Source organism: Myotis brandtii, unplaced genomic scaffold (genome assembly GCF_000412655.1).
Source record: "Myotis brandtii unplaced genomic scaffold, ASM41265v1 scaffold1282, whole genome shotgun sequence".
NCBI classification, from domain to species: Eukaryota; Metazoa; Chordata; class Mammalia; order Chiroptera; family Vespertilionidae; genus Myotis; species Myotis brandtii.
The window spans coordinates 791,229-813,032 of record NW_005354519.1 but is presented as its reverse complement, the minus strand read 5'-3'; the positions used below and the strand labels follow the sequence as shown (position 1 = coordinate 813,032).

The following is a 21,804-nucleotide window of genomic DNA, read 5'->3' as shown; positions in this document are numbered from 1 at the left end:
CCCGGCGGCAGGGGCGGGAAGCAGCCTGCCTGAATCTGCGGGGAACACCGATCTCAGGGCGCTGTAAGGCACACCCCACCTCACCGGCCTCTGGGACTCTTCCCTCGAGGGGCGTGAGACAAGTGGCTGGACTCCATCTCCCAAATCGCAGCTGGCCACCTCCAGGGTTAAGATCTGCGTGGAGATTTGGGGTACCGGGTCTGAGAGGGAGGAGCCCCACTCAGCCTCTCCAGACCGCTGGTCATCTCCAAGCCCACCCTGTCCCTTCTGTCTACTTCAGACTCAGTGACAAAGTTCCTGCCCCGAGCTGCATTTGTAACTCAGAAAATGTGACCAACCCACCGAGGGCGCTTGGGCCCAAGGGTGCTCTGTAGGGCTGAGGCCCATGTGATCAGGGGGAAATGCACAGCCCAAAGGGCCCGCAGGAATGAGCAGGCCAGCCCTGAGGTTGGGAGAGGGCAGGGAGTTCTGTAGTCCCCGGGAGTGAACAGGTGTCTCCTCCCATCAAGGCAGGTGGGATGTTCTGCTTTAAAACACACACACACACACACACACACACACACACACACACACAACCTCCTATTGCCTGCATCTGGTTTTCATTCACCTTGGTGTGTGTGGTTCCTCCTGAGAAGGTCTGGAAGGCAGGTTGGTTTCCACGAACTCCCAGCCATTCCTGGTGAGTCTCAGGTGGGATGAGCCCAGGTTCCCATCCACAGGGCCATCCCCAAAGTGCTCAGGGAGGCCAGGCTCTGAAGCAGCTTCCCTTCTGACCCAGGCAGTCCTGCTGCCCACCAGGCACAGATGGGGAGTGCAGAGTGTAGGCAAAGTCCTGGGAGAGCAGAGGTGGCGCGCACCTCTGGCCTGACCGCATCCGCAGGGTGGGAGCTGCTGCCAGCATGTCTGAGGGGCTTGGCAAAGCACCCTCGGGCTGTATTTAGAGGGGAAAGATGACAGCTCTTCTGTCCTGAGTGCATTTACCAGCCAGGCACTGCTTGAGACGCCTTCACATCTGTTGGTCATTTTATCTTCACAATTGTCCTTCCAGGGGACATACTATCCCCATTTTGCCAACCAGGCTGGAGAAATTTAGTAACTTGGTGCAGTTCACGTGGCTGCTGAAGAGCAGAGAGAGTCATTCAACCTCGAGTGCCTGACTCCTAACTAAGACAGTGCCCTTAAAGGATGGCTGCTTTAGCAGATCCCAGGAAAGAGACCTAGAGGGGGGTGGAAGCCCGTTTCACCCAGAGCTGTGTGACTGGCTCGTCCTGTGACCTGGGAAGGTTCTTGCCATCTCCGGAGACCCTGTGGAGCCAGGAAAGCCATTTCTTGTATCAGGAGTCTGAAAGGCTCTGTAATCGGGCCTGGCTCACTTCTGCCCTGCTGGCCTGAACCAGAGAGAAGGGTCCTCTCCTCCCCCGCCCCTTTTTCCCTTTGCCCATCTGAAGACCCTCAAGTTCTCATACACTTGTTCTCATCTCTCCTTGTTCTCCCAATTACATGCATGGATTTCCACTAGATTATCAGTCCCGCTCCTGTATTCACCAGTGTGGCCTCTAATAGGAACTCTGGCCGGGAAGTAAATTAAGGCACAGCCTAAGAATTTCCTGAGGTAGATCCACAGAGCCCCAGGCCAACGAGGAAGAAACTGCTTGTTAGGCTGCTCACACACTGGGGTAGTTTTCCATAGGTAAATTTTGCTACGGGAGAACTCCGTTGGCCCGAAAACAGCATCTGGAATTCCCAGGACCCGCTGGAGGTGTGTTCTCCCCACAATGGCGCTTTGCTTGACTGGGAGGTTGAGCTATTTGCAAAGGTAGAAGATGAATGATAATCTGAGCAGTTTGCTCTCTGGTTTACAGACTAGGGGTGGGGGAGTCCTCACTCATGAATTGGAAACTCTTTAGGATTAACCAGGATGGCTCTTAAAATGCAAATGTAGCCTAGGATTTGGGTAGGGGAGAGGAGTAAGGAGGGAAAGGCAAATTCTGAAGCAGACCTTGAAGGGGTGAGGATGCGTTGAATGAGGGCAGTGGGTACATGGGAGCAGGGTGAGACTGGAGGTGGGAAAGAGGCTCAGAGGGGGGTGACATGTAGGCCTGGCTAACTTTCTGATCAGCCTGCAGAATGTGAGCTGCTGCAGAGGGTCAAGCTACCAACTTGAGTTGGGAAGGATACACATATGAGCTTCTTCATGGTTAGGAGAGTGGCCCTGGAGCATGAAAGCCCAGCACTTCCCCGTCTTTATCCTTCCTCTCCCCCAAGACACACATACTTCTCTCATTGATGAGGAAGGAAAAAAGGGAGAAGGAAGGTGGGCAAGAGGAGAACTTAGAGGCTTGGGCTGCCCCAAGCCCATCTTCTTTCCTCCTGAATGCTGCCTGACCTTCCCACCTGCACCCTGCAACAACGCTCACCCATGAAAAACTCCTTGGAGAAGGGAGTGCAAAGAGCAGCAGCCCATCTCCCAGTAGGCCCTGCCCATCAAGGAAGGGCTCTCCCATCTCTAGTGGTAGAGGGGTAGTGAGCTCTCCAGCATCAGGGGCCTCTTCACACCTGGGTCCCCTGCCCAGCAGCCTTTGCAGAGCCCCAGGAAGGTGTGGAAGTTCAGTTTCTCCCAGGGTGCAGACTGAGCCCCATTTCTTCAAGGCAATTTCTCTAGTATGGCCAGAAATTCTCCTCGGGTATTCTGGTCCAAGTGTGGGAGTTGGTAATGGGTCCCCAAAGACTTCCTCAGAGGGCTTGTCCTGTGGGAACTCGAAGGGAAGAACTGATTTTCCAGATACATCATGGGCCCAGACAGTGACCTTTGCCTCAGCCACAGTTTCAGGGTTTCTTAAAGACTGAGCAGCATTTCCTCATTCCAGAAAGCCAACAGAGCCTGTGAGTCTGACCCAGGGTGACCCGGAAGGCCAACTGGGGAGTTCTCAGGGGGATGAGTACCCAGGAAGGTTCTGGATCAGGATCCTGGACTGGAGGCCAGTGAGGCCCTGGCGCCCCTGACCACCATCAAGTTAAAAGTGGCACTACCTCCCTCTCCTGTGAGCATTGACATGTGCTATGCTCTGGAGACAGCACCATACTGTGAACTGACCTGAATCCATTTGGTCACAACTCTCAGGTTTTGTTGTGTTGGGTGTTTGGTTTATTTATTTGACAGCAGCCACTGAAAACTTTGAGGACGTGAAGGCAGACCTCATTATCAAGCCGAATAAAAGCAAGCCTTTGACCAAATTCTGCCACATATGTAGATATTTTCTGAGCAACTATTTACTTGCAAATGGGTCCAGCAGCGCTCACACGGCTTGTTCTGTGGGCTAGTTGCAGCCATCTGCGTCTCTAGATGCCCTGACCGCATATCCCTTGAGGTCTCACTGCATTCTTTCTCCTGCTCTTACAAGAGTCAGGTGTGTCTCAGAATCCATTTGGCCAACCCACACGTCTTGAATACCTCTGCTTTCACCAAGGAGAATGCGTTTCTAATGTTTACTCTGCTAATTATCAAATGCCTGGTATTGAGCCGACAGAAAGACAGCTAAAGTGCTGGCCATAGTCCACTGGAGTGGGGTGACAGTGTTATTAGAGGCCAAACTAAGAATTTGCATACACTCTACTTCACTGGATCCTTCCAAAGCTTTGAGGTAGGTTCCGTTATGATCCCCAATTCATGGATGAAGAACCTGAGAACTATGGGGTTAAATCAATGACCCAAGGTCATAGAATTACTAAGTGTTCTTAGTAATGTGGAAGGAGGTCACAGGTCCTGCTTTCTGTTCTGCTTGTGCAGTGCCTGAGCCAAATGTCCCCTCCAAGCCCCAGGGCGGGGGGCACCTTGGGTGAGTGGCAGGCAGTGCCAAATGTTGCTGGTCAGGCTGTGCCCAAGCTGGAACCACCCTCAACTCCCCATCCTGGAGTCATTAGGACGGGGCCCTGCCCACACACACAGAAACTCCAAGGGCTCTTCAGCCGCCTGGGAGGCCGGCAGGTCCAGACATAGTATGAAAGCGAAGTGACTTGCATGAGCACGGAGCACACCATGAGACTACTTAGGAAGTCCTCGTGAAACCATTGAGTTGGAACTTGCAGAGTGAGAGAGAAAGCCAGTCATCAGAACAAACCCACTTGAGCTGGGACTTGTTGATTCTGCTCATTTGAAATTGGAGCCAATTATCCTGTGGGTCGGGATAGTCCTAAATCGGTCTTGTTTCGGGGACTGAGACAAATGCCAGTCAGGAGACACTGTGTAGGCCACATCCCGCTGTGGGAGGATTGTGCATCCTTGGTGTCCTGAGCCGTGAATGGTTCCGTAAGTTTTAGCCAGCTGTTCCCTGTTCTCATAGCCAGAATACCAGCTCAAACTGTGCCTACTTTGATCTTTGCAAATTGCTTTAAAGTTTAGCCAGCTGTTCCCTGTTCTCATAGCCAGAATACCGGCTCAAACTGCCTACTTTGCAAATTGCTTTAATAGCCACCCTGTGTCTACTTTCTGCTCCCTGATCCTTGCTGCCAGGGCCTTTGGACAGGAAGTTTCTATGGTCACATGCAGCCGTCGGCAGGGATGGCCACAGAGGCTGCCTCTGCCCTTCCCAGACATCTCTGCCTTGTCAGGTGTTTTCATGGAGGAAAACCTTGCTTCATACTCTTCCTTTCCCAGGGCTGATTCCGTGCCTCCCCACCCAACTCTCAGATTCCCAGGCACCTTTCTCCTGCCTGTCAGAGCAAAGCAACCCTTTCCCAGGGCCTCACAGCCTTGGAAAAGCCACCGTGGCAGAGACTCTGGGTAGCCCGCAGCCCCCTCCCTGCAGCAGCCTGCACTTTCTCCTCTCCTTTCAGTGAGGCAATAAATTAGATTAGATCTATGGCTCCCGGGAGCCAGGGTCTCCCCCACACCAACAGGGAACACAACTTTTTCTTGGTGATTTCCTCGGCAAATTCTTTCACTGGGCAAAATGATGGGAAAGGTCTCCACGTTCCCAGCCTATGGCAGAGGCCTGTGAATCTGCTCTAAGCAGCCAGGAGCAGCACCCATCAATTATTCAGCACAGACTGAGAGCTCTGAATGTGCAAAGGTCTTAACAAGTATTTTTTATAGATTCTAGCCTCACAATAGCTTAGTGAGACGAAGCAAGGTTTCCCTGTATTCGAGACAACAGAAGCTCAACCTGGAACCAAGATCAACCCAAGCCAGTCAGCCACACTAACGGTGCTGTGTGACCCTGGCAAGTCTGGCGACTTCTCTGGTTTGTGGTTGTCCTGTAATAACTCTCAGGAAGGTCTCTCCGGCCCAGGCCATCCTGTGTGTGTGTGTTGGGGGCGGGGGGGAGGTGGAAGAGGGGGCGGAATCTGTATACTGCAGTGTGATTTCAAAATGTTAGTGATTGCTCTTGTTGTTTCAGGTGTGGAAACAGATGTTTTGAAAAAGCTGAGCTGCAGCCATTAGCACAGGATGTTGCAAACCCACCTGCACTGAGTGACACATCCAGGAGTACAGGTAGGTCGGTGCTCTGCCTCTGCTCCCGGTGGATGTGGCTCTGAGACGTGGTGACAGAGTCTATGCTGTGGTTTAGAGTCTGTCCTTGGGGTACAAGGAAGTGTAAAGGCCATTGCACCAAAACACATTTCTGAGGGAGAGAAGTGGGAGCTTTCGAGGGGAAGTGAGTTGCCATAGTAACTGAAGGTGGGATGGGGCCCTTGGGGCTGTCTTCCAGGCCAGGAGCTCTCCTCTCTCCTGCCTCTGGCTGGGTGTCCAAAAGGGTTGTCTCATTCCCATCTCCCAGCAGTAGTGCTAGGACCCTGGGCAGAAGGTGGCCTGGGGCTGCCTGGAGCAGGAGAATCAAGGGGAGTGAGGAGCTTTCTCCATGAGGCTGAGAAAGATGGACCCTGGAAACTTCAGGTTTAGATCCTTCCAGCTGAGCTACCTCATCTGAAAAGACACCCTGTTTCTATGCGTCTATATTTAAATCCTATGAAAATATCCAGATGGCCTTGCTTGGCCAGGTGTTCATCCAATGGACCAGTCACTCTTGCCAGAGTAAGACCTAAAAGGAATGTCTGTCTGGATCACATGAGTGTTCCTAGGGGTGGTGGCAATGGGCAGGGAGCTGTAACTCACAGTCCCTTCAGATCACCTGAAACAGGGGTGGTGCCCACAGAGGGATGCTAAACAAAGACATAGCTGACCACCTAACAGGTACATCAGAAATGTAACTAAGTCATGCAACGTAGGAAGACCAGGGTCAGTACCCAAGACTGGGGTAGAAAAGTGCTAAAATTTTGTTTGGAGAGGAAGTGGTCAGTTCCATTCAGAAAGAGCAATGATTGTAGAATGAGGTGGTGAACTAGGCTCAAAGACTTAGTCAAATTCAAACATGAGTTTATGGGGAAAGGATAAAGCATAGAGTTTAGACCAGCCTCCCCCAAATCCATGCCCCTCCCCCACCTAATTCAGACTCACTAGAAACATCTTGATCTTGCAAGTCTTACCCATGAACCTGCAGGAGGTCTTCTGGGCAGGAAACCACCTGGATGTGTGAACTATTCAGGCTAGAATGTGTTCACTGATTCACAACATTGCAGTCTCCAGCGTTCATTGAACATCTGCTGTTTGCAGAGGCCTGTGCTCAGGACACAAAAGAGGAAGTAATGTCCTTCCCATTGAGGAGCTAGACATCTGGTCAAGGAGACAGGACACTCTCACAGTTCAAGGTCATACAGGCCAGTGAGCCATGAGCGTAATGGAAGCCAGTGCCAGAATTCAGACAAGGAATGGCCTGGGAGGTGAGGTGTCTTTGAGGGCTTAGGAGAGGAGGCAAGCCTTCAGTTAAGCCCTAAAGCAGAGCTTTAGAATTGGTGAGGATCAGGGAGTTCCCAAATGGGCCAATGACAAACAAAGGGATAAAAGTTCTCCTTTATTCATTCATCCATTCACTCACTCGTTCATTCATTCAACAAGTTTACTGAGCACCTACTATGTGCCAGGTACAGCAGTAAACACGAGAAAGTCACTGTCCTCAAGGAGAAGTCAGGTGAGAGAGCCAAGGCTTGAGAGCAGGGAACACAGCCTAGAAGAAATGGCTGGATTCTCACAATGGTTTGCTGCCGGGACAGGAGGAATAATCCATAGCTTCCAGGAAGTGGAAGTGGAGGGTTCTCCTTTGTGGGCAGCGTGCAGCTGGCAGGTGTGCTCTCCCCTGAGGTATAGATCAAGGGCACATTTGGGAAAGGCCTCACTATCATGTGCACTCTTGACACCACCCCACTTCTCTCACTAGCATCCCCCCTGCACATCATAATACACACGCAGCAATGTAACCCACCCCTATCCCCCCACCTGTACACAAGCACACACAATGTCCCAACACAATTCTCTCCCACCACGCACACGTAACTGGTGCCAAGGGTCTGGACTCTGGATGTCCTTCCCCCCTCTCAGGCGCTCCCAGTACCAGCTCTGACCAAGACCTGGAATAAAGATGAGCCAGGATAGATGATCTGTGTAGAGCCAGACCAGCGGGTGTCTCCTCCTGCTTCGGTCACCATAGCAACCTCTGATGAGGAGAGAAAACACAATCTCTGGAAGCTCCTGGAAGCTCCCTGGCTCCTGTGGGCAGCTCTGTGGGGCGCAGGCCTGTGTCCCCCAGCCTCTCAGCCCCAGCATTGGTGCTCCTACAAGTCTGCAGAACACAGGCGGGGATTTCACTGCCTCCACCCAACGCCGCCACCGCCGGAGGTCAGTCCTGAGTCCTGGCCCTGAGCTCCCTTTTTGAGTTGAGCACCAGGATTTATGAGTAAACCCAGACCAGAAAGCCTGCCTTGTCACAGCTCCGAGTCAGAGTCCCAGGCCGAATGACCCCATATCTGCTTTAGAAAAGGAAAGTAAAAGACTGAGGTATGAGTGTGGCCTGAGCTACCCTGAATTTCTTTCTGTTTATAAAACAGGTTCTAGTCCACCGAGCCCTTCCCTCACTCTCATGCCTCTGCAGGGTGGATGCTGCATCACCCCATTTTCAAAAGAGGGGCAGAGACCCAGGCAGTGAGGCAAGGTGACTCCCCAAGTCTCACTGCTCCCACTGGGGGTGGTTCTGGTCTCAGAATGCAGACCCACAGCCTGGGGAGCTGGGGTCCCCCTTTGATCTCAGCCTCTGAGCGGCTCTCAGTCACATGGGCCCTGCCTTGGTCTCAGGTAGGAGGTGGGAACATGCAGCTCTGCGGAGAGGAGGGAGGTGGCCTGGCCTGGCCAAGACTGGGAGTCAGAGCGGGGGCTTCAGCTGCCTTTCCTGCAGCCCTCTGACTGCCCCCCGCCCCCCACACAAGCGCTGGCTATGGATGGGGCAGATGCTGCTTGTCCTTAGGCCACTCCTGAGCTCAGGGAATGACTCTCTCTAAGGAGGGTTTGAGGCTTAGTGACACAGGCAACACGCTCAACAGAGGTGCTGGCTTTCGGGAGTGACCCCTGACCTGGTTGAGGAGCATGACAGCCTCACAAGGGGTGAACGCTCAGAGGTGGCAGAAGGCTCAGCAGCGGACACAGAGCCAGAGGCACTGTGCCCCCGGAGCAGGCCCGCTGCTGTGGTCTGTCTCCTGCGGGGACATTTCTGCTATGAAGAATTGGCCATACTGTGGTTAAGGATCCTGCAGGATCCGAGTTTCCTCAGCAAGGCAGGCCTGGGGGGATGGGATGTCTTCCTGCCTTCATGTGCCCACCATTGCCTACTATCCACTGCTCTGTTGCTGGGAGCAGGGCCGGCCTGGACTGCAGGCAGGGCCTCACATGCCTGTGCAGAGCAGTCTGTGGCTCCTCTGCTGAGCGTACGGAGGGTGTCACCAAGCCTAAAACCAGAGTGTGTCAGTTTATGCACAAGGACCCATGGATGGCACTTCTGCTGGAAGGAAGAGTGTAAGTTTACATGCATGAAGTTGTTATGTCCTCACCAAGCATTGCCTGTAGTAGACTGTAAATTAGGAAACAAAGCTATGAATGCAGATGGACTCCTGGTAAAAGCTTCTTTAAGAGGACAATGGTCACCACCCCGTGGTTCTCCCTGGAGGTGGTACCAGCCCCTCTAAGGACACATGGAGTCGTGGGGAGGGGAGTCACCCTGTTTCATGACACTACTCAGCCCTCAGTTATACATATCGCCTCCCCAAATGGGTTGTACGTTCCCCTTCATTTCAGCCAGGGCTTTTGGTTGTAAGCATCAAAAGACAACATTACTGTAAGGTGTTCACAGAAGTGGCAGGAGGTAAAGACTCAAACAGGCAGAAGCAGGGCCGCTGGGAAAACAGGAGAGAGTCCTGTGAGTGAAATGACCCTCTGAGACCAGTTCAGAGAGGTGCTAGGTTGTTACCCACACAGCGCCCCACACCACTTTTGACACCAGGCGTGTGAGTTTCCACACCAGCCGATTCCCCGGTTCTCTGCAGCCACCAACTGGGTAGCCTGCACTTTAACTCAATTGGACACTGTCTACCTGAAGCTGGCACCAGATTCCACCAGTTAGGGGCTCGTCCCACTAGACCAGTGATGGCAAACCATTTTTTTGGTTGATTTTTCTTTGTTAAATGGCATTTAAATATATAAAATAAATATCAAAAATATAAGTCTTTGTTTTACTATGGTTGCAAAGATAAAAAAATTTCTATATGTGACACGGCACCAGAGTTAAGTTAGGGTTTTTCAAAATGCTGACACGCCGAGCTCAAAAGGTTCGCCATCACTGGTCTAGACTGTCCCCCACATCACACATCAATCGCAAGTCCCAGGTTGTCACCTGTATTTCTAAATGGCTGGCTATCAATCAGGTGTGAGGGAGGGGTGCAGAGCTCCCAGGCATGTTGCCCTCCCAGCACCCCCTGTCTTCCCCAACCTGGAAGCTCTCTGAATCCCTTCAGTTAGGCTTTTTTGGAGGCCTCATTAGATAGGCATGATCTATCACCTGGTTATTTCCCCTGGCCACCCGCCCTATCCTGAGGGGCTATCCAAATGTCAGCTCATTGACATGAGCTCCAGTGGGGTCGAGAGAGCCTTGCTGTGAGTAACAAAAGATGCTCCTTTCATTTGTATCAGTATGCAGCTGTCTCAGGAGCTGGGGACAAAAAGCAGACATTATAACAGAGGTTTTCCTATCACTCTCGTCACCTAGAAGATTAAAAGGGTTTTTAGGAGCCCAGCAGTGGTGGCTCAGTGGTTGAGTGTCAACCTATGAACCAGGAGGTCACGGTTTGATTCTGGGTTAGGGCACATGCCCTAGTTGCCAGTTCAATGCCCAGTAGGGGGTGTGCAAGAGGCAGCCAATCAATGATTTCTCATCATTGATGTTTCTATCTCTCTCTCCCTCTCCATTTCTCTCTGAAATCAAATGTAACTATAAATATAAATATATATTTAAAAAGGGTTTTAGGAGCTCTGTCTCAGGAGCTGGGGATAGAGACCAAATATATTTCTTATTATATCACAATAACAGACCCCGCAACAGTCCTTTTCTGGGGATGGCTTAGCTAATCCCCACAGGTCACATCTGCCTCCGAGGCTGGATATGGCTACAAATGAACCCCACCTGACCCTCCATTCTGCCCTCACACACCAGATTCAGAGGCCTGGGCCTGGGCATCTGATTGGCCAAGTTCAAATCACATGTTTGCACCTAGTTGCCACGGCACCTGGTGGCCAGGGAGGAGGGAGGATGTGATCCTCTGGTTTCAGAGGGCAGGTGCCTGGCTTGTTTGCTCTCCCGCACAAAACAGGGAGCTCCCTACCAACAGTAAACGGCAAACAAACCAAAGACAAATATCAACAAATATTGGCCATGTTATTCTATATTCTTTGTCCAACACATGCTTATGTTGGCTGCAAAGGTCAGAAACCCAGTCAAAGAAGCTTAAGCAAAGAGAGTACAGTGGGGCCTTGACTTACAAGTGTCCCAACTAATGAGTTTTTTGAGATACCAGCTGTCTCTCGGCGGATTTTTTTGCATTGAGTTGATAGAGTAATTTGAGTTAACGAGCTCCTTAACGAGCTCGGTCTCAGAACGAATTAAACTCGTAAGTCAAGGCCCCACTGTATATAAGCTATATAATCAAGGTCAGGTGGTGGCTTCCAACAGGGCTGAGGGCCTCCGGCTATCTCACATGCTTGGCTTGGTTTGTCAGGCAGCCCCTCTGCCTGTGGTGAGGGAGATGGTGAGCCAGCAGCCCCAGCCGGCAGGGAACATGCAGCTCCAGGATGGTTCTGATGCAAAACCCCAGGGGGGCTCTGATTGGCTCAGCTCGAGTCATGTGACTGCCCTGAGGCCAGAGAGGGACTGTCAGTCCCCAGCAAGCACATGGAGGGGTTCCCCATAGGAAAAAAAATGCTCCTTCAAGAGGGAGGGAAGGGATGTTGAGTGGAAATTGCCTGATGATGCTGGACGGGGAGGAGGGCCTAGAGCTGTACGTGGGATGCTGAATGGCCCTGTCTGTGTGCCAGCACCTAGTCCTGGCCCTTGATGCAGGGTGAGGCCACTCCTGTCTTCCTAGGGCCTGACAGCCTGTGTCCAGGACTCTGAGGTCAGGGCAGGTCTGATAAGGACAGGTGGTGAAGGTGCCATCACAGGAAGTCCAGGTCCACTCTGCTTCCCTGTGCCTGTCCAGACCGGCTCAGACCTGAGCAAGGATAGGTCACAGTGAGTGAGAGTGTGTGTTGGGGGTGGGGGATAGGAGAGGGGAAATCTGTTCCATTTGCTCATTTAGCCCATGACCATTTAAAGAGAGCAGCATGGCACTAAGTGCTGGAGGTTCCAGGATACAAAGCCTGGTTCTCACCTTCCTGAAGCTCCGTCTGGTGGACGACACCATCAAGAAGGTCCTGGCCTGGATGGTGTGGCTCAGTTGGTTTGAGTGTCATCCCTTGCACTGAAAGGTCACTGGTTCAATTCCTGGTCAAGAGCACATACCCAGGGTGCACGCTTAGTCCCAGGTTGGGGTGTGTACAGGAGGCAACAAATTGATGTTTCTCTCTCTATATTCCCTTTCCCTTCCTCTCTAAAATCAATAAAAACATAAAAAGAAAAAAAAAGAAGGTCCCTGGTAGAAGTGCTGTGGCTTGAAAGGGCCAGGTAGCCTAGTGGTTACAAGCCAGGGTGGAGCCGGCTGCAGGGGTTCAAATCCCAGCTTCACCACTTAGTTCTGTGACCATGGGCAAGCTATTCAGTCGATCCGTGCCTCGGTCTCCTCGTCTGTGCAATGGAGACAATGATGATACTTGCCCCAGAGGGTTGTTGTGGGGACTAAATGTGTTAGTGCATGTAAAGCTCTTAGAACAATGCCTGGCGTGGTGTGCTCTGAGTAAGCATTAGCTAATATTGTGATGACATCATTGTTTCTCTGAAGTGCTCTTGTTGCACACACTGCTCGGGCAAGTTAAGGAAAACTTCCTGAAGGAGAAAATTCCCGAGAACTGAGGCATAGAGGGAAGGGAAGGGCATTGCAGGCTGAGGGAACAGCTGGTACAAAGTCACAGGGCCTGAGAGAGCGTGGAATTCAGTGGGACGGGAGTGCTGGACAGGTGGGCCTTTATGGAGAAGAAATGGAACGGTTCTAGCGAAGAACCTAAGACCGGAAGGAGCAGGCACAGGCCCATAGGTCCAAAGAGCGGGCAGCTTTCTAGTTTCTCAGAAGAATGTAGGGCAACAGGTCTGAGAGAGACAGACAGACAGAGACAGAAAATGGGCCAGCAGCCCCCTGTACCATTCCCTGCCCTCAGAGCCCATCTAGGAAGTGGGTTTGAAAGTTGTCCAAGTGAACAGATTAGGTCATCATGAGGCGAGGTGTTGGCTGAGTGACTGAGCTGCACCCACATGGGTCCTCCGGCAGCCAGAGGAATTAGCTCATGGCTGGCACAGCCCTTCCCTCCCACAGCCACCGTGGTCTGGAGCGAGCCAGGCAGCCTGCTTGAACAGCAGCCGCTGCGTGCAGAAAGGCATGTCCCCACTGCAAAAAAGGCCCACATGCCCCGGGGCTGGTCCCTTGCAGGGGGTGGGGTGGACTGCCTGGTGGGCCTCACCTGGGCCTGGGGGGACTATGGTCTGACCTTGTTTTTCTGGCTGCCCCAGGTCCCAGGCCTGGCTTTCCTTCTCAGCCTCTGGCATATGCAAAGCCGAGTGAGAGAAAGTGTGTAGGAAGGACTTAGGTTAAGCGTAAAGAAAGCCTGACTGTCCAGGCATTAGAGGGTCCCTCCTCCAGAGCCCACACCCTGGAAGTTCCTAGTTTGTCCAGATAAGTGGAAGCCCCCACTGCCCTTCGGCCCAGGAAGCTGGCCAGCGCTCCTCTGCCCCCTGCACCTGGCTGGCACCTCTCCTGCAGCTCAGACTGGGTCCAACTCAGTCATGCCTGGCCTGGCCTGCATGGGTGACATTCTAGCTGGGAGGGAGGGGGAAACCCCACTGAGCCCTGGGGCACTGGGACATCCAGAGAGGCAGTGTTCCCTGGTTCAGTGACCAGGAGGACAGATTTGGTTTCAGCAAATCCCGGGAGTGCTGGGGGCAATAGGAGGCAGTCAAGGACTTGGTCCCTGCAGGCTGCACGTGACCACACCTCCTAAAGGGCTGAGTCCCTGGTCTACCACACGTGCCGTGACGATAGTAATAATCCTCAGGTGGATACCGCTCTTTACAGTTTGCAGAGAGCTTTCACAGGTGAGTCCAGCTGATTCTCAGAGCATACTTTCGAGGCAGATGGGGAGGGGGGCACCAGTGCACAGATTAGGAAGCTGAGGCCAAGAGGAGAGGGCTGATTCCAGGGGCTTGCATCCCACCCCAGTCCTTGCTCTCACCTCATGGCTAACACAGTCAAACCTGGGTCACCTGGGTCACCTGGGGCCCCAGGCCATGAGCTGGGGTGTTTATTAGTAAAATGTGAGCAGGAAGGGAAGGGAGTGGATATATTGTGGTGATTTTGTAAACTGGGCTCTTTTTCCTCTTCGCTATGGCAGACCTCGTCTGGCATGATGAAAATGCAATCGAGACCTGAAAATCGGGTGGGAGGGGGGAGGTGGTGTCCACCGACTTCATGTCAGTTGGCTTTCAAGGAAGGACGGAAGGGTGCGGAGATGGGCTCAGGTCAGGGGCCACCAGGATGACTGCTCAGGGCAGCCCGAAGGGGCCATCTGGGGCTATGACTGATGTGGCACGGATAGGTCTTATCATCTTAAGGATAATATTTTTTAAATTAAATTTATTGGGGTGACATTGGTTAATAAAATTGTAAAGGTTAAGAATAATACTTTTTAAAGTGTCACTTTAGAGGTATACTTTTTTGAAGTATACCACTCACCAGGTTAAGGGCTCGCTATTTGCTACTTTAATCCTCACAATGATGGATGAAGCCCACGGTATTACCCCAGGGTCTGCTTCATGAGCGAGGGACCTAGGCAGTCCCGCAGGGCCCTGCGCCCGGGTTAACGCTCTGCTGTTGCCATCTTAAAAGTCTTCGTTCTTTTTAAAAGGAGCCCTGCATTCTCATTTTGCACCGAGTCGGGCAAATTCCATAGCTGGTCCTGGTGACCCCCACTTCTCAAAAGAGGATGCAGAAGCAGCGTGTTCATAACACAATATGCCCACGATCAGAGAGTTGGCTGCCCTGGAGTCTGACCCGAAGGCCCACACCCTCTGGAGTAGAAAGAGGCTGATTAGAGTCTGAAGACTGTGCCTAAGTCCCACTCCTGCCACCTGCCTGGGGCCAGGGGCGGGCCCTTCAGCCCTCCCAGCTGTGAAATGGGGTGATCCCTCCTGCTGCTCGGGGCTACTGGGAGGAGCAGTGGTGTGCACAGGGGTGCTTTTACACACTCCCTAAGGCTCAGCGGATTGAAGGATCATCATTAGCTGACTCACAGTGTGCTGGTGCTCCTGTTAATGCCCCAAGTTGCCCTGACGTTGTCTTCACAGGCCTTCTCTGAATTGATTCAGAAACTGATAATTAACATAACCTCCCCCTTCCCAAGGAGGCAGCCTCATAAAGTCATCCAGTCATAACTCGCCCACCCCAAAGGGAGACCCTTCCCTAACAGGTTCTCCCTCCGCTGTAGATGCCCTGCTGTCTTCCATGGGTGTGTAGCTGGGGGAGACGGAGGGGACGTGAGCCTTCCCATTAGTTTCATCTGCTCATGGTTGCCTGCAACTAGATCCTCTCCAAAAAGCATTGCTGGGAATAATCAGAGCTCCTGTGTCAGTGGGAAGAAGCCTTTCTGGGGTGAAGCCGCCCCAAGGCACACTCAAAACAGATTCTGGCATCTCAGCAAAGAGGTAGACGGCGCCTGGGAGTGGCCCCAGAAAGCGACTAATTGGTCTTTACTAGAAGAGATTCTAAAGACGCCTGTGTGACCACGTGACTGCACAGAAAGACACCCATGAGAACACCCCACCTAAGCCTACAGAATACATGGACCAACCTTAGTTCTGCCAATGCCCCAAACCCAGGAGGTTGGTATTATGGCCCCATTTTACAGGCAAGGAAACGGAGGCTCAGCTAGCCTGACAGCACCCTCAGCTAAGGCAGTCTGATTCCACATCTGGTGTTTCTATCTAGGAACCCCGGCCTCACTCAGACCCCTTGGGGAGCTTTAATATACCCGGAGTTCCACTCCAGATTAACTGAGTTACCACCCCCAGGAGTGCGGCCTGGCAATGCACCATTTGTGGAAATTCCTCAGGGGATCCCCACCTGCGTGGTTGGAGGTGAGATCCAGGTTTCTCTGCCATCAATTAGGGTGGAATAGTTCTCTTTGTTCCTCAGGGGTGCCCCAAAGCAGGGGCAGCAGAGCATGGGAAAGGGGCAGCCAGTCTTCCTCTGGGCAGGTTACAGCACAGGTGGGAATTGTAGAAACACCTGGAACAGACAGCAAGCTCTGCTCTTCTTTTTTTTTAATATATATTTTTTATTGATTAAGATATTACATATGTGTCCTTATCCCCACGCTATCCCCTACCCCCCTCCCCGCCCCCCGCTCATGCCCTCTTGAGCACCTCCGTGCCCACGTGGGAGAGAAGCCGCACAGCCTCCCTGAGTGGCCCCGCCTGTGTTTTGATTTTGCTCCCCTCCAATTCTGCCTCGTCCTATGCCTGCCCACCATCACCCAGTGCCCAGTCCCCTCACCCCAGACAAGCAAGCACACTCTCAGTTCCAGTTTTATTTTCCTTGCAGAGACCTTTTAAAAGGCACCTACAAGTCAATAAAAGTCTCTTCCTCCCTCCTCCCCCCGCTTCCACACTAAGCAAGCACACTCTCAGTTCCAGTTTTATTTTCCTTGAAGAGACCTTTTAAGGCACCTACAAGTCAATAAAAGTCTCTTCCTCCCCCCTCCCCCCCCTTCCACACCAAGGTGGTACCCTCTCCAGGCTTCCCTCCATAGTCTGAGTCAAATGGTCCTGCTCTGATAGAGCCTGTGGGTGCAGAGACGTGGTGGGAGGGGCAAGGTCTAACTCCAGGTCACTTCTCTACCCTGTGCCCTGATATTATGGGGCGAGCACCTTGGCTCAACCTTCTCCCCAGAGGTGGGGAGGCCAAGTCAGATGAGGGAGCTGGAGCCCTTGCCCAGGAGGCACTGCTGTGTGGGCAGGACCGTGATAACCATCTTCCCAGAACGGTGAGTCACCCTGAATTCGTGGCTCTTCCTGGGCTGCAGGTCTATTTGCTTCCTCCTCTGAAGAGTGAAGTAGGTGTTGTTTTGGGAGGAAGCAGCTGAGAGTGGCTGTAGGACTGGCCTTGAAGAGCTGGTGCCTGAGGACAGGTGCTGTGGTGGGTGGGGTGGGCGGGGTCAGTGGTTCCTGGACCCAATGGCACACCTGTGTCTGCGTCTGCGTCTGGACCCTCATGCAGCTGCTCATGGAGACCTGAACCCTCAGAATCCAACCACCTGCCCCTGTCCTGGCTAATTGCTGGGAGCTCTTCGGTGAGTCATTTAACCCCTGAGAGACTCAGGTGTCTCACATGTAAAATGGGGACAAAAGCAAGGAATCACAGACTTGCAGTGAGGACGATGAAGTAACAGAGGCGCAGTCACTTCGTAAATCGTGAAACCCTGTACAAAGTATTGACTTATTATGTACTCCTCTGCACCAGGTTAAGGTATTAAAGTCGCCTCATGTCCCTCTTCGGTGAGTCATTTAACCCCTGAGAGACTCAGGTATCTCACATGTAAAATGGGACAAAAGCAAGGAATCACAGACTTGCAGTAAGGATGATGAAGTAACAGAGGTGCAGTCACTTCATAAATCATGAAACCCTGTACAAAGTATTGACTTATTATGAACTCCTCTGCACCAGGTTAAGGCATTAAAATCGCCTCATGTCTAGTCCTGAAGTCGCAATTAGCAGCCTTGTCACTGAACCTGTCAGTGTCCCCTGCCTAGGAGCGCGCAGGCCCTGCTCACAGCCTTTACTGACATTGTTCACATCCTTCCTCAGGGCCTCCCTGGACTGGCCAGCAGCTTCTCGCCACCTGCCCTTCCCCACAAGGAGGGAGCTGCTTCCCCGCCCATCTCTGATCCGCCTGCATCTCCGGGACTGATAGATCTTCTTGGCAAAGCTGCCCCAAAGATTCCTGCTAACGCCTGTCTGTTCCTGCCTTGTGTGGAGCGGGCGCCCACGGGACTCCGGAGAGAATCTTAAACCCAAAGCTCTACCGTTGCTCTGGACGGCACCCTGTGCGCTCCTGCCTAGTCCCTCTCGGCTCCGGGAGCTGCTCACACCCCAGCGATGCCCACGGGAGCCTTGGCCCCAGCTGGGTGAGACCATTCCAGAGTGGGCCCCAACCTTACCAGCCTCCAGGACTCCCTCATCACCTCCACCACCTCCCATGTCCGACCGCCCAGCAGGCTCTAGGATGTCTGTGCCCCAGATCCAGGTGGAAGAAGTGGTGGTGGGGGAAGAGGTGCTGGCGGGAGCAGCCCCGCCTCCTGACGACCACCTCCGGAGCCTGAAGGCCCTGACTGAGAAACTGAGGCTGGAGACCCGCAGGCCCTCCTACCTGGAATGGCAGGCGAGGCTGGAGGAGCAGGCCTGGCCCTTCCCCAGGCCGGCTGCTGAGCAGCGGGAGTGTGGGGAGGAAGAGCCCTCCCTGCCGCCGAGAGAGCCCAGGCGGCACCCGCCACCTAATGCCAGTGCCAGCCAGGATGCCGGGACCGGGTCCACGGGCAAGCTGGAAGGCTTTGAGAATATCGACGAGGCCATAGCCTGGCTCAGGAAGGAACTGGTAAGTGGCTGCCCCTGCAAGGATCCCAAGATGCCATTCTCTGTGTGTGTGTCTATCTCTATCTCTGTCCCCCTCTCTCTGTTTCTGACCCATCTCTACCTCTCCCAAGTGCACATCTGTCATTTCCTATTAAATCAAAGGTAAGCTTTATTGCCATGTAGTTACACGACATCCATGCATCAATAAGCCCCTGATCACAGGTACTTATGAAGCAAGTGTTGCCCATGAGAACCTGAGCCCATGAAGGTGTCCTCCGCCTTCCCCAGTGCCACTCCTGACGTTAGTCTATGTAGGCAGAGCCTGTTTGGTTGTCCTGCACAATCCCAAAAAACACATCCCCACTGGGGCCTGGAATCCCCCATGAGTTGAAATAACCGTGGCTGGGGCCGGGGGTGTTCTTTTTTTTTGGTTTTAATTTTGGATATTGAGACTGCTTCTTAAAACGCGCCATTCCTCTATGTCAGCGGTTCTCAACCTTTCACAGGGGTCGCCTAAGACCATCCTGCATATCAGATATTTACATTACGATTCATAACAGTAGCAACATTACAGTTATGAAGTAGCAACGAAAATAATTTTATGGTTGGGTCACAACATGAGGAACTGTATTTAAAGGGCCAGAAAGTTGAGAACCACTGCTCTATGTCTTTAGTAACTGGGATATAAGTTGATTTGCATAAAAGATGGGGCATCTGTGGGTTCTTTGTGTCACTGGGTGCTCAAGGGGGTACAGGAGGGGAGGGGAGATGGACCCACGGTGGCCAGGGCAGACCCTGGAAGTTGCCCTTTCAATTCCTGAGGCTGACCTGCTTTCATTTGTTTTCATAAAGAGGAACAAAAAATTATTTCCATTAATCAAGGACTCAATTTGTTGGGTTAGGGTTCATTTGAGGTTCTATTGCTTTGGGGAGCAGAGGCTTTTACTTTCTAAGTGAGCATTCTCCATTGGCTCCCTTTGGGGTGGAGAGCAGAAACGGAATTCCCTGTGTGTAAACCAGTAGGGAGTTCTCTAGAGCTTGTCCTCGTCCTGTAGCATCAGAGAGAGGTGCCTCTCAACCCAGGCTGCATATTAGAATCCCCACAGAAACCTGGAAACCTCCCAAATCCTAGACCACATCCCAGACCAATCAAATGAACACCTTGGGGGGAGGGGGGTTAAGGACCCAGGAATCAGTGGTTCTTAAAGCTCCCAGGTACTTCACAAGCACAACCTAGGGCAGTGATGGCGAACCTTTTGAGCTCGGCGTGTCAGCATTTTGAAAAACCCTAACTTAACTCTGGTGCCGTGTCACATATAGAAATTTTTTGATATTTGCAACCACAGTAAAACAAAGACTTATATTTTTGATATTTATTTTATATATTTAAATGCCATTTAACAATAAAAAATCAACCAAAAAAAGAGTTCGTGTGTCACCTCTGACACGCGTGTCATTGGTTCGCCATCACTGACCTAGGGGGTGAACCATTGCCACAGGCCCACGGGCCATGCTCATATTTGTTGCCAAGCCATTGCAAGCCAAGCAGAACAAGTTGTCTGGCCAGAGTATGCTAGCAGAGAGGAGGAAGGTGAGCCAGGTCGAGGACAACCGTCGGTAATGGACAGAATAATCCTCCATAGGTGGAGGGAGGAACATTAACTGTTAGGACTATCTTGGCTGTCAAAGGCTGTGTTGGGTGCAAGTTCCTCAGCCAGGGAATTGACCCCTCTGGGAGCAGGAAATTGGAAGAACAGATGAGTGACAGTAGGTAAGTGGGACATGCTTTATTATGAGCAAAGCAGCCAGCAACTGGCTGGTCAGTGGCAGCTTATATACACCCTCAAACAAAAGAGGCCTCGTGCCAATTAGTGATGCTCACTTGCTCGTGCTACATTAACATAAACAGGTTATCTAAGAATGCATGGGTGTGGGGGCAAAAGGAGAAACAAGATTGGAGGGAGTCCCAGCCCTCACTCCATTACCTCTTTGATTCTTACAACAGGCCTGTGTGATTACAGTGATTGTGCCCCTTTTACAGATGCGTAAACCAAGGCTCATAGAAGTCAGACGACCTGCCTAGAACCATATGATTAGTAGGTGGCAGAGCCAGAGCTTGAACTCAGCCTTCCCCACTGGGAGTAGAGCACTTTGGGGAGAGAGAGCCAGGAGAGAAGCTGGAGAGATAGCCCTCCTGCAGAGGGCTCTGCTCAGACATGCCACCCTGGCTGCAGGGTAGAGAATCGCTTAGAGCAGCAACTCAGACTCTAATGTGCATACAGGTCACTAGGGTCTCTTGTTCAAATGAAGATTCTGATCCTAAAGATCTGAGATGGGATCCATGATTCTGAATTGCCACCAAGCTCAAAGGTGATGCTACCTTGCTGGTCCACAGACCACATTTTGAGAATCAGGACTGATAGGCAGACAAGACTGGGGCTAAGGGACTAAGAAGGTACCTCAGAGGGAAGCCCGGGAATCCCCAAGCCTGTACCCTGCGCCCTGTCCCTTTTGGCGTGGGGCTCGGCCAGTGAATGGGCTTCTGGGAACTATTCACAGCATCCTGCACTGAGGGTCCAAGAACCCAGTTCTTTCAGAAGAGGGTATGTCTAAGGTCAAAAGCAACCCAAACACCAAAGGGCAGGCAGGCCAACTCGAATGCATGCAATTCTGCTCTTTTAGGAGATTAAACAGTAACAAGGCAACTCATAAAATCCTGATTGATTTAAAAACAAGATTTCAACATTTGAATAATAAACCCATTCTTCTGTTTTTAAGTCTCAGTCAAAACATTAAACTCCATGTCATTGTTTTTTCTAATTTATCATCTGTTAACTCATTCAAGGTATTACTTCAAATTACCAATTTGTTTTTAACTCAATGAAAGTAGTTTCAGATCACTTTTAAGCCCAGAATCAAGTGTTCTCTCCACCTGAGCAAGCGGCTTTTCCACCCCCTGCCTCCTGCAAGTCCAGCTCAGAGACACACAGTGACTGCCTGGATCTTGACTTGTTTCCAGGGCTTTAAAGGCTCCCAACTGCTCCCTCAGGGGTCTCCTTTCCCTCTCACTTTCCACCAAAGGAAATGACAGTCACTCTTGACTGCCCCCAGGGACTTTCAAGTAGAATGGGTGTATGTTTTTTTTTTCAAGCTCCTGTGTTGGGAGGTACAAGGAAGGTGCTGGTCATCAAGGTGTAGCTATTGGCATTGCCCCTCCAGGTAGGAAGACCTGAGTATTCAGACAGGGCTGCCGCCTCTACCCTAGGTGGCTTTAGGCCACCTGGCTCCTCCAGGCCGACATCCAGCTCTGCTGTTCATGGGAGACAGACTCAGAACCTGGTTATGTGGCCATTGTGCTACTCTGATGTTTCCAGACTGCTCACCTGGCCAGAAGGTCGCAGCCTTCAGCTTCCCACCTTCGGTCAAGTGGCCTGGGCTGGGGTGGGGGCAATGTTCCAGGAAAGGGAAGCTAGAGAGGGCACGACCCTGAAGCTGTGGGACTGAGCCCTCTGGTCGAATTCAGAAAATATCACAAATGCATCTGAGTGTGTGTGATTTCAGAGCTAGCAGCCAGGGCGGGGGAGGGGGAGGAGGGGGGTAAGC

General features: G+C 52.1%; 1 protein-coding gene across 4 annotated transcripts in view; it reads left to right on the top strand.

The window, feature by feature from the left end:
• Positions 1–21,804, top strand: part of FAM167A (family with sequence similarity 167, member A) — a 34,672-nt gene that overhangs the window by 482 nt on the left and 12,386 nt on the right. The window contains exons 1-3 of one of the 4 annotated variants that reach the window (XM_014534298.1): positions 621–679; positions 5,397–5,491; positions 17,437–18,223. In XM_014534298.1, the coding sequence (XP_014389784.1) occupies positions 17,828–18,223 (396 nt within the window). In that variant the 5' untranslated portion in view covers positions 621–679; positions 5,397–5,491; positions 17,437–17,827. Of the gene's footprint in view, positions 1–620; positions 680–5,396; positions 5,492–16,406; positions 16,616–16,797; positions 16,922–17,436; positions 18,224–21,804 lie in introns of those variants that run through there. The other 3 variants (XM_005859623.2, XM_014534299.1, XM_014534300.1) reach the window with 3 other exon arrangements.